The sequence below is a fragment of the Fulmarus glacialis genome, unplaced genomic scaffold (genome assembly GCF_000690835.1).
Source record: "Fulmarus glacialis isolate BGI_N327 unplaced genomic scaffold, ASM69083v1 scaffold3685, whole genome shotgun sequence".
Lineage (NCBI taxonomy): Eukaryota > Metazoa > Chordata > Aves > Procellariiformes > Procellariidae > Fulmarus > Fulmarus glacialis.
The window spans coordinates 1-11890 of NW_009214746.1; the positions used below are offsets into that span (position 1 = coordinate 1).

Genomic DNA, 11890 nt, shown 5'->3' on the forward strand with positions numbered 1-11890 from the left:
CCCTCTTCCTCCTGCCAGGTAGGCCTCTCAGGGCGCCTTACCTGAGAGGGGTGTATGTGTCGCGTTTGGCTTCATATAAGAGCCAGCCTGTCTGATCTTCCAGGTCTTCTCATCACGTGCCATACTGTCAAGATCCAGCTGCCGGAGGGGTTTCAGAAAGAGATGGTGCGCTACCTGCGCTCTGTGCAGCTCCCGGACGGAGGCTGGGGCTTGTGAGTAGCAAAGATACTTCTTTTAGTGATGGCCCCTCCAAGGTCCAGCACTTGCAGCTGCTGTCAAATCTGCCCAGGCTTAGGGAGTGGGACTCAGCAACTGAGTCACACCTCTGGGTGGTTGGACTTGCTTGTGTAGCATCCCAGGTACACCTTTTGCCACAGAAATGGCTGGAGCATCAAGTCTGGTTGCACCTCCTCTGGTGCTATATCCCAAAGCATCATGTGTGACAGGGTAGTGCAGAGCAATGTTTCTCCCTGGGTTAGTTGGGTCTCCCCTTTTCCACGGTCACCCCTGGCATCCCACTTTGCCCTGACAAAGACAGCCCTGTGCAGTGGGTTGTGTCTGGCTAATGCTAATAGTTGGATAATGGCTATGCTGTCTCTCTGTATGTGCGTGACAGGCATGTGGAAGACAAATCGACAGTATTTGGCACAGCACTCAACTACATAGCCCTGAGGATCCTGGGGCTCGGACCAGACGACCCTGACATTGTGCGGGCCCGTGTCAACCTGCACAGCAAAGGTCAGCTCCGTTGTGCCCAGCACAGCAGCCGTGGGGCTGGTACGCTGGTGAGAGAGGTCTGGCTGGACCTGAGGGCTGCGTAGAACATGGGGGCTGCCAGGTAGTGGAGGAACTGTTACTCTTGCTTGCCCTGATGGCACCTGCATTTTGAATTAATGATGGGAAAGTGTGTTATGTTTTTGTACCATTGCCTGCTTGCTCTTTTTTGGTGTCCCAGCCTGAGTGGCATCCTCCCAAACACGGGAGAAGTGAACCCTGTGATGGAGAAGAAAGCAGGGAGCTGGCATGGTTGCATTAACCCTGAAGGCTGATACTACTCTCTGCAGGAGGTGCTGTGGGAATCCCTTCCTGGGGGAAGTTTTGGCTGGCTGTCTTGAATGTTTACAGCTGGGAGGGAATGAACACGCTTCTCCCAGAGATGTGGTATGTGCCACCCTCAATGTGGAGGTAACGGGTATTGTCAGTCCTGCCACCAACCTCGACCCAGAGCTCTCCCAGGAACGGGTGTTTGCTGGGATAACTCCAGCTATGGCCTGGAACTGGGGGTGCTCAGGCTGCTTGTCAGCTGGGAGACCAGCAGCAAGGCCAGCCAGCACTGAACACTGTGCTGAAGGGAGATGCCAGAGCTCAGCCCTGTTAGCTTTACCCACGGGGTCCCTGATACATCCCTGTGCTCCCTGCCTGCCGCCAGTATCTTCTGCTCTTGTGGCCAGCCAGAACACCCCTAGCAGGACAGGACAGCCACATGTAAGGCTGCCAGCTCTAACCCTCACTTGTACCCTCTCCCATTACTCAAGTGGCCACTGGGTGTCTGAGAGGGAAAGTGTATGACCTTTTCCCTGGGGGAAATCAGGGGCTGCTGGTGCTTTGTCATCAAATGCACTTAACTGTCAGTCTGGGTCTCTGCCTTCAAAGTCACATGGGGAAGAGAGGGGCCCCTGAACTGACTCCCCTCTCTCCTCTCTGAGCTCGGGATCCTGCCTGCCCTATGTCAGCTGGACCAGGAGCGGTGTCTGCTGGCCATGGTGGGGAGGGAGCAGCCCTGGTGGGGAGGATCTGAGCAGGGCCAGGCTGTGTGGATATTCCCTTCTTTTCTCCTGCTGTACCAGCAGCAGCAGGCCTGGTACAGGGGATAGGGAAAGGCACGCCCTGCTCCAGGCATCCCCCTGTCAGCACATTGTCTTTCCATGCTGCCCTTGGCCCTCCTTATTCCTCACATTAGCACCTTCTCTGTTGCAAACAGGCTGCTTCCTACATGGTTCCCAGCCCACCCGTCCCGGCTCTGGTGTCACTGCCGCCAGGTTTACCTCCCCATGAGCTACTGTTACGCTAAGCGTCTGTCAGCAGAAGAGGATGAGCTCATACGGAGCTTGCGGCAGGTAAGGAGCTGACGCTGGTGGGGCTCCCCGACAAGGATATGTGGGTCCCTGACCACCTGCTGTGCCAGCCATGTCCTTGTGGGCCAGCCTCTGGCTTGCGAAGTGACAGCTTTCATACCCACACAGTCCCTCTGTCCAGGCAGTGGAGCCAACTTCCAGCAGTAAGCTGCCTCTGGGTGCTTGCTCCCAGCTTGCCAGGCTGATGCCCTTTGTTGTCTTGTGCTAGGAGCTGTATGTGCAAGACTATGCCAGCATAGACTGGCCAGCCCAGAGGAACAATGTGGCTGCCTGTGATGTGTACACCCCGCACAGCTGGCTGCTGCGGGTTGCCTATGGTGAGTGCGGTGTTGGCTGGGGCGGGATGGCCCTTGGCATGTGAGCCAGTGGTGGTGGAACTGAAGCTGCCTTGTACCATAGGGGCTCTTTAGGGCCTACTGCCAGCTACTGGTGTATGCCCTGCAGCTGGGATGGAGACACAGACTGTGTGATTCTTGGGCTTCTCCCTTCCTGAGAGCAGCAGGGCCTTGTGCCCAGGTCCTCGGGCCACTCTGGGGCAGAGCAGTTCCCATGCTTTCCTCAACTGGTCATCACATGAGGAGTGGTGCAGCCTGCCACAGCAAGTGAATCTGGCCACATGGGTTGGGTTTTTCACTGCATGTTCCTTTCTTCTCCTGTAGCCATCATGAATGTGTACGAAGCCCACCACAGCACCCACCTGCGGCAGCGAGCCATTGCAGAGCTGTACGACCACATCAAAGCTGATGACAGATTCACCAAGTGCATCAGCATTGGTCCGGTAGGATACTTACTGTTGATCCTTTAAAAATCTTGCCCTTTGCTCTTTAGGGACTAGCTTGTGGCCCCCAAGCCCTTTGCAATTGTGGCGTGTAACCATAATCACCAGATCTTGCTCAGGCACAACTCCTGCGGCTCCTAATGCTAAAGAGCTTAATGCTAACAGGGCACAGAAGATGCAGAGGGCATAGGGACAGCTGTTGCCCTGGTAGGGGTACCTCTCCTTGTGGTCCAGGGAAATGATCTGAGAGGAAGCTCTGGAGTAATCTCATGGCACCTGCCCCACTAACTCAGCTATGCTGAGTGACACCACAGATGGAGCTGTCGGGATTAAGCCTGGAACCACCTCTAGATGGCTTTGTGCTGGGTGGGAGGGATATATGTCTCTGGGGCTGGAAGAACCTGTATCCAGAGCAGTGACAGTGCTGTTCTCGGCAGATTTCCAAGACAATCAACATGCTGGTTCGCTGGTTTGTGGATGGGAAGAACTCCCCAGCTTTTCAGGAGCACGTTTCCAGGATCCCCGACTATCTCTGGTAAGTGCTGAGCGTGACCTATCTGGCACAGCACAGGGCTCTGATTTCTGTGGAGTGAGCACACCGTGGCTCCCAGCCCCACTTCTTGGCACTCTCACTGTGCCTGCGCTGCAGCACTCTGCTCTCTCCTTCCACAGGCTGGGCCTCGACGGCATGAAGATGCAGGTGAAGTGCTGTAGGAGTTCAGCTGTGACTGAGAGGGACCCTGGCATGCTGGGGCAGCCCATGGAATAATGGGATACCTTGTTCATCTTGGGCCTGAGCTCCTGGCATCTTGCCTTTGGTGCCTGTTGGCCTTGTCTGTCTCACTGCCACTTCCCCTGGCTGTGCCAGGAGTGAGTAGTGTCCGTCCTGCTAGTTTGCCTCTCTGTGGCTGTGAGCTGAGGGAGCAGCTCTAGGCCTCCATTGCCTTCATCCTCATGGGTCCTGGGAGAAGGGAAGGAGAAAGACAGGCCCCTGATACTGCATGTGGATTGAGCTGTGCTTCTCTCATAGTCATTGTGTCCCTCTGCTCCTTATTGCTAGCTACCTCTCCTGTCTTGGCTGTGCACAGAGCAGGCTGAAGCAGCTGTTTCATTTCCTGTTCCCTTGCTGTCCCCGAGCTGCTGCATCTGTCCCCTCTATGCTAGCATATCAGCCATGATGCTGGGTGACATAAAACTGAGACACAGAGCAGAGGGAGCTAGTGGGGTAATGCAGGAGGGATATGCTGTCCCATAGACCCCACAGCTAGGTCAGGCTGCTGCCAGCACCTGCCCCTCACTATCTACTTTCTGTCTTCCAGGGCACAAATGGATCCCAGCTCTGGGATACTGCCTTTGCCATCCAAGCCCTCTTGGAGGTAATGCACCCCTCAGTGCTACATGCTGCCTTGGGAAAATGGTCTCTCCTGGCATGTCCCCGAATACCAGCAGCTCCTACTGTGCATCCCGTCTTTCCTCTGCTGTGCCAATTCTGGCATTGCATCGTATGACTGAACTAGGCAAACACAAGCCTTCTCAGAGCGCACCTCAGCCGTGGTAGGCAGGGTGCCCAGCACAGCTGGTACAGCCCGTCTTTGCCAGCTGCTTTTGAAGCAAGAGGCCACAGTGCTGGCTGAGTGGGTCAGGTTAAACTTCCCACTTGCTGCAGTCTTGTGGTAAAATCCTGGCCCGCCCTTCTTGCTCTGCTTGGCCCCAGAGCATTGCCATTTGGCAGGGACAGTGTGCAGGTCTCCTGCTTTCCTGCATTGGGGCAGAGACAGCTGTGGTAGACATGCTTTTTGGAGGTTGGTGTGATTGCCCTGGTAAGCCCCTAACCTGATTATGCAAATGTCTCTCTCAGTGATGCCGGCAACAGTTGTTGGTTCAGTTCTCGCTGGAGAGCTTTGTAATGGAAACAGTAAGTGAAGTATGAATGCAAACCTACAGAAAGGGCCATATGAAGGGCCAGACATTAATGGCATAGATCAGCAGGTCAGCAAGGTCCCAGCACATCCTCCTGAGGGGCACATTTGGTGGCAACAACTCCTTGCTGACTGTGCACCTCTGTTTCTAGGCAGAAGCCCAGAAGATGCCTGAATTCACGTCCTGCCTCCAAAATGCGTATGAGTTCCTCCGGTTCACCCAGGTGAGCAGAGCCAGTTGATGGTGTCTCTCACATGCTGGCTATGCAAACTTGGCTGCTTCTCAGAGCCCTGTTGGATGCGTCTGTTGCCTTCTGAAGGGCTGGACTAGCAAAGTCCCAGGGACAGCCTCCTCTTTTCTGCTCCCTGTTGCTGGGAGCCATCTTTGCAGTTTGGAGAGGACCTTGGCTGGGCCCAGGGGTGTCTGGGTTGGCTGCCTGGGCTAAGAGAGGCTGGAAAACTGAGAGCTTAGACTTCTTTGCCCTTTGTCCTGTCTGGTGCTCACACATTTGAGGCACTCTTCTGGGAAACCTAGACTCCTTGGCTAGTGACTGCGTGAGCTCAGCTCCTGCTGGCCAGGCCAGTGGCTCAAGTGGGGATCACCGTCACCAACAGCTTGGTGCAGATGCAGTCATAGGTCTTACTCATGCTGCTGCCTATGGGAGCATTGAAAGCAGACGGCTCCCTGGAGCAGATGCTCCAGTTTGATGTCTTTCCCTGTCTGCCTCCCTCAGTAAAGGTCAGGTGGTGCTTAGTCCCACACAGTTCTGCATCTGCGATGGTTTCAGCCCATGGTCCTGCAGCCAGGCACCTCCAGCCTGCCCTCACTTGTTTCTTACCTTCTGCAGATCCCAGAGAACCCACCTGACTACCAGAAATATTATCGCCATATGAACAAGGTACGATGGCTGGAACTGGTCTCTGAAGGATGCATGAATGCGGCAGGGATTTGGACAGAGGGGATGGGAATGAGGGGCAGCACCTCCCCCCTTACAAGAACAGAACAGGTCAGGGGAAGGTGTTGAGCCCTCCTAACCCCTTTCCAGGGTGGCTTTCCCTTCAGCACCCGAGACTGTGGCTGGATTGTGGCAGACTGCACAGCAGAGGGACTGAAGTCAGTTATGCTGCTGCAGGAGAAGTGCCCCTTCATAGCCAAGCTTGTGCCCCCTGAGCGCCTCTTTGATGCTGTGAATGTGGTAAGTGTTGCAAAAATTAGGGCCAAGGGAAATGCAGCCAGCTAAACCAAGCTAAAATAAGAGAAGTCAAGGCCTGATAAGTTGTTCGAGCTGGTATTACTAAGCTAGTCTGATATGGCAACACCATATTTACTGTGATATAGAGCTACATATGTGATGTAATGTAATGTGATGGTCCAGATTGGGCCTGCCTGTCAATGTGGTTTGGGACCTGGGTTGTCTGCCAGCCCCATGGACTTGTGGGTCTGACCTTGTCCTCACACCTGGCTTGGGGTCAGACTGGGGTGGTACTGCTTGTGAGCCAGTCCCAACCCCTCTTTCTGCTTGTCTGGCCAGTTGCTGAGCATGAGGAACTCGGATGGAGGCTTTGCCACATATGAAACCAAGCGAGGAGGCCACTTACTGGAGATGCTGAATCCCTCAGAGGTGTTTGGTAAGGGGAGCTGTGTGCGGCTGGTCATTCTGTCCACAGTGGACTGGCCTTGCCGTGCCCTGTGGTTGCCTGGCTTTGCCCCAGGTCCTTCTGTGGGATAAGTGTACCCTGGGTCCAAGGGAGAGGTTGGCAGTGTGTGGCTCAGAAGCTCCCCAGCAGAGCCGCTGTTGCACTGATATCCTTCACCTGCTGGCAGGCGACATCATGATTGACTACACCTACGTGGAGTGCACATCGGCTGTCATGCAGGCACTGAGACACTTCTACGACAAGTTCCCTGAGCACAGAGCCCCAGAGATCAGGTGAGGCACTGAGATGAGAGTCGGGTAGGGGAGAAGACAGGCTGCAATATCCCATGCTCCCTGCCATGGCTTCTGTTGGCACAGCCCCTGCTGAGCCTTGTCGGGGGTCTTGCCTGGACCTCTGCATTGGCATGGAGCAGCCCCTGCGGTGGCCCGTGGTGTGTGCACAGCTGGGATGCTGGTGACTTCTCCAAACCAGAGGCCCCGCAAGAGGCTGGGGCTCAGCCTCTCTCAAGGAGCAGGGAATAGACTGTTTGGGATCAGGCTGGGGGAAATTGGTGGAGATCTGCCTGCCTTTTGACTTAGCAGTTGCTTTGATCTTGCAGCCAGTTGTAGGTTGGGTCCCCTGCTTGCGTGCTGGCATGAGGCAGAAAAGCACCCAAGTGGTGCACAATTTGACTCTGAGATCCTGAACAACATGGCTGCCTGTCTGCATGCTCTTGCCTCTTGAGCTCTCTAATAATGGGACCCATCAAAGCCTCAGAGGGACTGATGGATGCCCCTGATGAAGCAGCCACTGAGTTTGATCTGCTTCTGAAGCAGGTGTCTTTTTCCTGACCAGAGAGACTCTGCAGAAGGGCCTGGACTTCTGTCGCAAGAAGCAGCGAGGTGATGGGTCATGGGAAGGGTAAGCAGTGTTCCCGGTGCCTAGTTTTCCCCTGGCTGCCCCAGTGTGAGAAGGACCATGATGGCAAACATTCCTGGCTGCCAGGATCTGTGGGAAGGGCAAGTAGGAGCGGATTCTCCTCTAGCTCTGTGCTTTGCTGTCCTTTCCTCTCCCTCCAGCCCAGGCAGAGGAGGCACCTCATGCATTGCACAAGACCCAGACAACCCATGGGGGCTAGGGTGGCTCCAGCTCTGGTCCCAGAGTGTCTGCTGATGCCTGAGTGAGCTGGGAGCAGGTGCTGGTGGGACTGGGCATGGTTGCGCCATAGGGGAAGGCCAGCTGTACCTCTATGCCTGACTCTGCTTTTGCTGTGAACATGGCTGTGTCGCAGCCTGCCTCTACCTGGGGCCTTGCACCCCTTACAGTACCGCTCTCCCCTTCCTCCTAGGAGCTGGGGGGTTTGTTTCACCTATGGCACCTGGTTTGGTCTGGAGGCGTTCGCCAGTATGCAGCACATGTACCATGACGGGTGAGAAGGGGCTGTCTGGTTCCCCTGCCCCTACCTACCTCTTGGGCCGGGTCAAGACTCTGTCGTGGGGCTGGGTGGATGCCCTGGCTGCACAGGGGCTGTCCTGCCCCAGGTACTGCTCCTCCCAAACTGTGATATGACCAGGGCACTTGCTGCCTGAGCCTTGAACTCTCGGGGCAGCCCCAGCTGTCAGCAGGGCAGAGTACAGCTCCTGTTTGCAGCTGGGAAACATGGGCGTGCAAACGCTCCCTGTCCCTAGCCCTGTTGGACTCTCTGCCCCATCCTTGCAGGGCTGCATGCCGAGAGGTGGCCCAGGCCTGCCAGTTCCTCCTCTCCAAGCAGATGGCAGATGGCGGGTGGGGAGAGGACTTTGAGTCATGTGAGCAGCGCACGTATGTGCAGAGTGCCATGTCACAGATCCACAACACATGTTGGGCCCTGCTGGGGCTCATGGCTGTCAGGTAGGAGCACCTCTTCAGGCACCACCTGGCCCTGAGTGCTAAGTGAGATGGGAAATGCAGGCTGGGTTGGGTGGCGGGGCTGGCACGGGCCCTGGGCCTGGCTGGTGTGGGCCATGCACCCAACCGTGTTTGTTCATGACCTCGTTGGTCACGAGCCTCCTGCAATGAGGTACTGGCCTGCGCAGTGCTCCACAGGCCAGCGAGGCTCATAATGCCGGGTGAGGGGGGGCCAGTGCAAAGCAAAGGTCCATCTGGATCGCAACCGCAGGCCTCCAGCCTGGGAAAAGGTTGCCATATTCATAATGTCTGGTGTCTTAGGGTTGTGAGGTGCCTTCCCAAAGCACTCAGCATGCCTGGGAGAAGCTTGGGGCAGCCTGGAGGTGGTTGAGTTCCCTAAGCACATGGATGGGGGTTTGCAGATGGTTTGAATAAGAGTGCTCACATCTCCCTCATGTTTTGCAGGTACCCTGACATCGACGTGCTGGAAAGGGGCATCAAAGTGTTGATTGATAAGCAGCTGCCCAATGGAGACTGGCCTCAGGTACGTCTTCCCTCTAGTCTCTCCAAGGGATTCCCTGGTGTTGCAGATGTCCTGGGCATTGTGCAGCCATTGCAATGGTGTGCTTTCCCTCACCTGGAATGGAAGGCATGTGTGGCTTTTGGTGGGGGACTTCAGGAAGGCAATGAGCTCAGCACCGCATCCTGGACACACTGTGGTCCCCTGTCACCCATACCATCTTGCTCTCTGTCTCTCTCTCAGGAGAATATTGCTGGGGTATTCAACAAGTCATGTGCCATCAGTTACACTGCGTACCGCAATGTCTTCCCCATCTGGACGCTAGGGCGTTTCTGCCGGCTGCATCCCAACAGCCCTTTAGCTGGGCAGCTGCAATCCAGAGCCTCGGCTGAGGCAGGGAAGACTGTGCAGGAGGCCTCGTCTGCCTGAACCGGGCCATTGCAGATGCCATGGCCTCTGAATTGTCTTAAATATCAGCTGCTTCCTGGGGCCGTGGTGGTGTTTCCTGCATAGGATATCTAAGTGCTGATCTTAACACATGGACCGCTGCCTCTGCCAGGGAGGAGAGCTGCCGTGGTGCTACAGAGTCTCTGCTTTCTGTTGAACCTCTTCTAAAAATCCACTTTTAAAGGCTTTTCCCAGGTATATCCTCCCTCAGAGGACGGGGAGTGAAGTGCCTTTTCAGACCAGTTTGGTGATCTGAGAAGAGAAAGCTGCCAAACTGTGTTGCATTACGCATCTAGACAGACTGTCTCTCATCCTGGGTAGAGCAAGGCTGCGTTTACCTTCCCCTCGTGCTGTCCATGTTGGCTGTCTATGGAAAGAGGGGGGGGTTTGGGGCCTCCCCTGTGCCCAGCATCATGATGGGGTGCACTGCACAATCTGTGCTGAGCTGGCCTCTGTGCTATGCGTGCCAGTGACTGCCTTTGAAGTGCTCTCTGCTCTGGAGCCTGTGCTGAGAGGGGAAGGGCACCTGTCCTCCCCAAGACAGATGTGAAAGAGGAGTGCTTTGCTCAGCTTTCTTACTGTTCTCTCCCCCCAGCTGGTGGCACCTAGCTTCCCAGAGCCTCACAGGTGAAGTCACCAGCATCATTCCCACTTTGAAAAAGGGGAATCTGAAGCAGAAAGCACTGAGGTGGTGAGCGTCAGGGCACAGCCTGGGTCCCTGGGCTCCAGCTTTCCCCCAGCACAGCAGATGCCTCTCTGTTCAGGCTATGGTACAGTTGGGCATTCACACTTCGTTGTCAGAGTTGGAAGTCGCATTGACTGACAGGTTAATAAATTGCTAATGGTGTTGCAAGCGGAACTTAACTGTGTGTTGGTCTCCTTATGGTCTGCCCCAGTGTGTGCCCCAAGCGGAGGGGAGCTTGCGCAGCAGTGTCCTGTAACCTGGCATGGGTCAGCTGTCCCCAGTGGTATGGGCACCATCTCCACCAACAAGCTTGGAGCTTGTGCCTGCTTTGCCCTCCTCCAATGCCTTTGGCCCCAGAAAAATATAATCAAGGAAGCAGCTGACTGAAGGGGAATGATCACTTCCCTCCACCTGCTGCTTACACTCATGCGAATAAGCCCAGTGTGCAGTTGGCTGCACTCTCTTGGACTCATTGCCCACCAGGACCCCCAGTCCATTTTTGCAAAGCTGGTCCCCAGCCAGCTGGCCAGCCAGGCAAAATACTGTATTTGCCTGGGTCTAACTTCATAGAAGAACCACAGAATCATAGACCTTCGTGTTCAACCCATTTCTCCAGCCTCTGAGAAGTGGCTCCGCTCCATACCATATCCTTCGCCTGTCCAGAGTGGTAGGGTCTGCAGCCTTGCTGAGCATCTGCTCCATCCTCTTGCCCAGGTTGTTAGCTAGAAAAGCTTATTTAAGCAAACTCAACCTGGGCCGTTTTGACAGCCCCGTTTGCCTTTTCCAAATTCTGGACTCCTTTACACCTGTCTGTGATACTACTCTGCATTTAAAGCACCTCCATATTCTCCATTACAAGCAGGAACAGGGTTTTGTTGTAGTTTTGATTTTGTTTTGGTTTTAAATCATTGTAGGGGAACTTGACAAAACCAGTGTCCTTTCAACATGTTATTTTAAGTTTGGTTTTTTCTTTTATTGCATACAGTTTCTTGATACCTAATGCTCTGAGCAACATGGTGTCCCTAGAAGTGCTGCGAAGAGGCTGTTTTATCACTAAAATCCCATTTTCATTATAAACACTTTGGTTGGTAAGGGGCCAAAGATTGTGACGTTAGATACCAGTTAGCTGCATTTATGCCCTGTACGGATTCTTTTGTTTCCATCTTTGCACAAGATCAGAAGCAGGGAGGGGCAGTTTCTAAGCTTTCTTCTAGCTGAATTGGGAGATTCAAGTGTCATGCAGTCGTGTATCTTGGGAGGATGTGGCTGTTTGGATTTCCACCTAGGTTTTGGCTTGAGAACACATTTCCCTTTAACCAAAGAATACTAAGGCTACCTTGCAAATTTCATAACCATAAACTGCTGAATGTAATTTATTTTCTGTCCTCCCTTGGGGTTCCAGGAACTCTTCACTTTCCTTCAGTTTCAGAGCAGGAAAATGTTCCCTTTGCTTTGCAGTGGGAGGATCATGGTGAGTAGCATTGTATCACATAAAGCAGAGATACTGAGCAGCAAATAGGTCCTCTCTAAAGGTAAAACAACCCTGTTAGCTTGGGGTTTCAGGCTGAGCTTTGTGTTTTGTCTTCTTTCTGAGTGAGAGGCAGAAGGGGGGATCATAGAATATCTCAAGTTGAAAGGGACCCATAAGGATTATCAAGTCCAACTCCCTGCTCCTTGCAGGACTACCTAAAACTAAACCATATGACTAAGAGTGTTCAGACACTCCTTGAACTCAGACAGCTCTTTCAGTACCCTGGGATGAATCCCATCAGGCCTGTCCTGGTTCTGGCTGGGACAGAGTTAACTTTCTTCCCAGTAGCTGGAGAGGGGTGCTGTGTTTTGGATTTGGTATGAGAGGAACGTTGATGGCCCATTGATGTT

At 54.2% G+C, this 11890-nt stretch overlaps 1 protein-coding gene across 1 annotated transcript; it reads left to right on the top strand.

Moving 5' to 3' along the window:
* Positions 1-5: 5 nt before the first annotated feature.
* LSS (lanosterol synthase (2,3-oxidosqualene-lanosterol cyclase)) lies at positions 6-9306 on the top strand (the record flags this gene model as incomplete). The annotated part of the gene is made up of 20 exons (XM_009578662.1): positions 6-18; positions 104-212; positions 617-738; positions 1065-1161; positions 1982-2117; positions 2344-2452; positions 2795-2913; positions 3351-3448; positions 3586-3613; positions 4233-4289; positions 4985-5056; positions 5681-5731; positions 5879-6028; positions 6365-6461; positions 6658-6763; positions 7326-7391; positions 7819-7899; positions 8190-8360; positions 8823-8901; positions 9121-9306. Coding segments are annotated over 20 exons (1947 nt in total), but the record flags the coding sequence as incomplete, so codon positions are not given.
* Positions 9307-11890: the final 2584 nt, after the last annotated feature.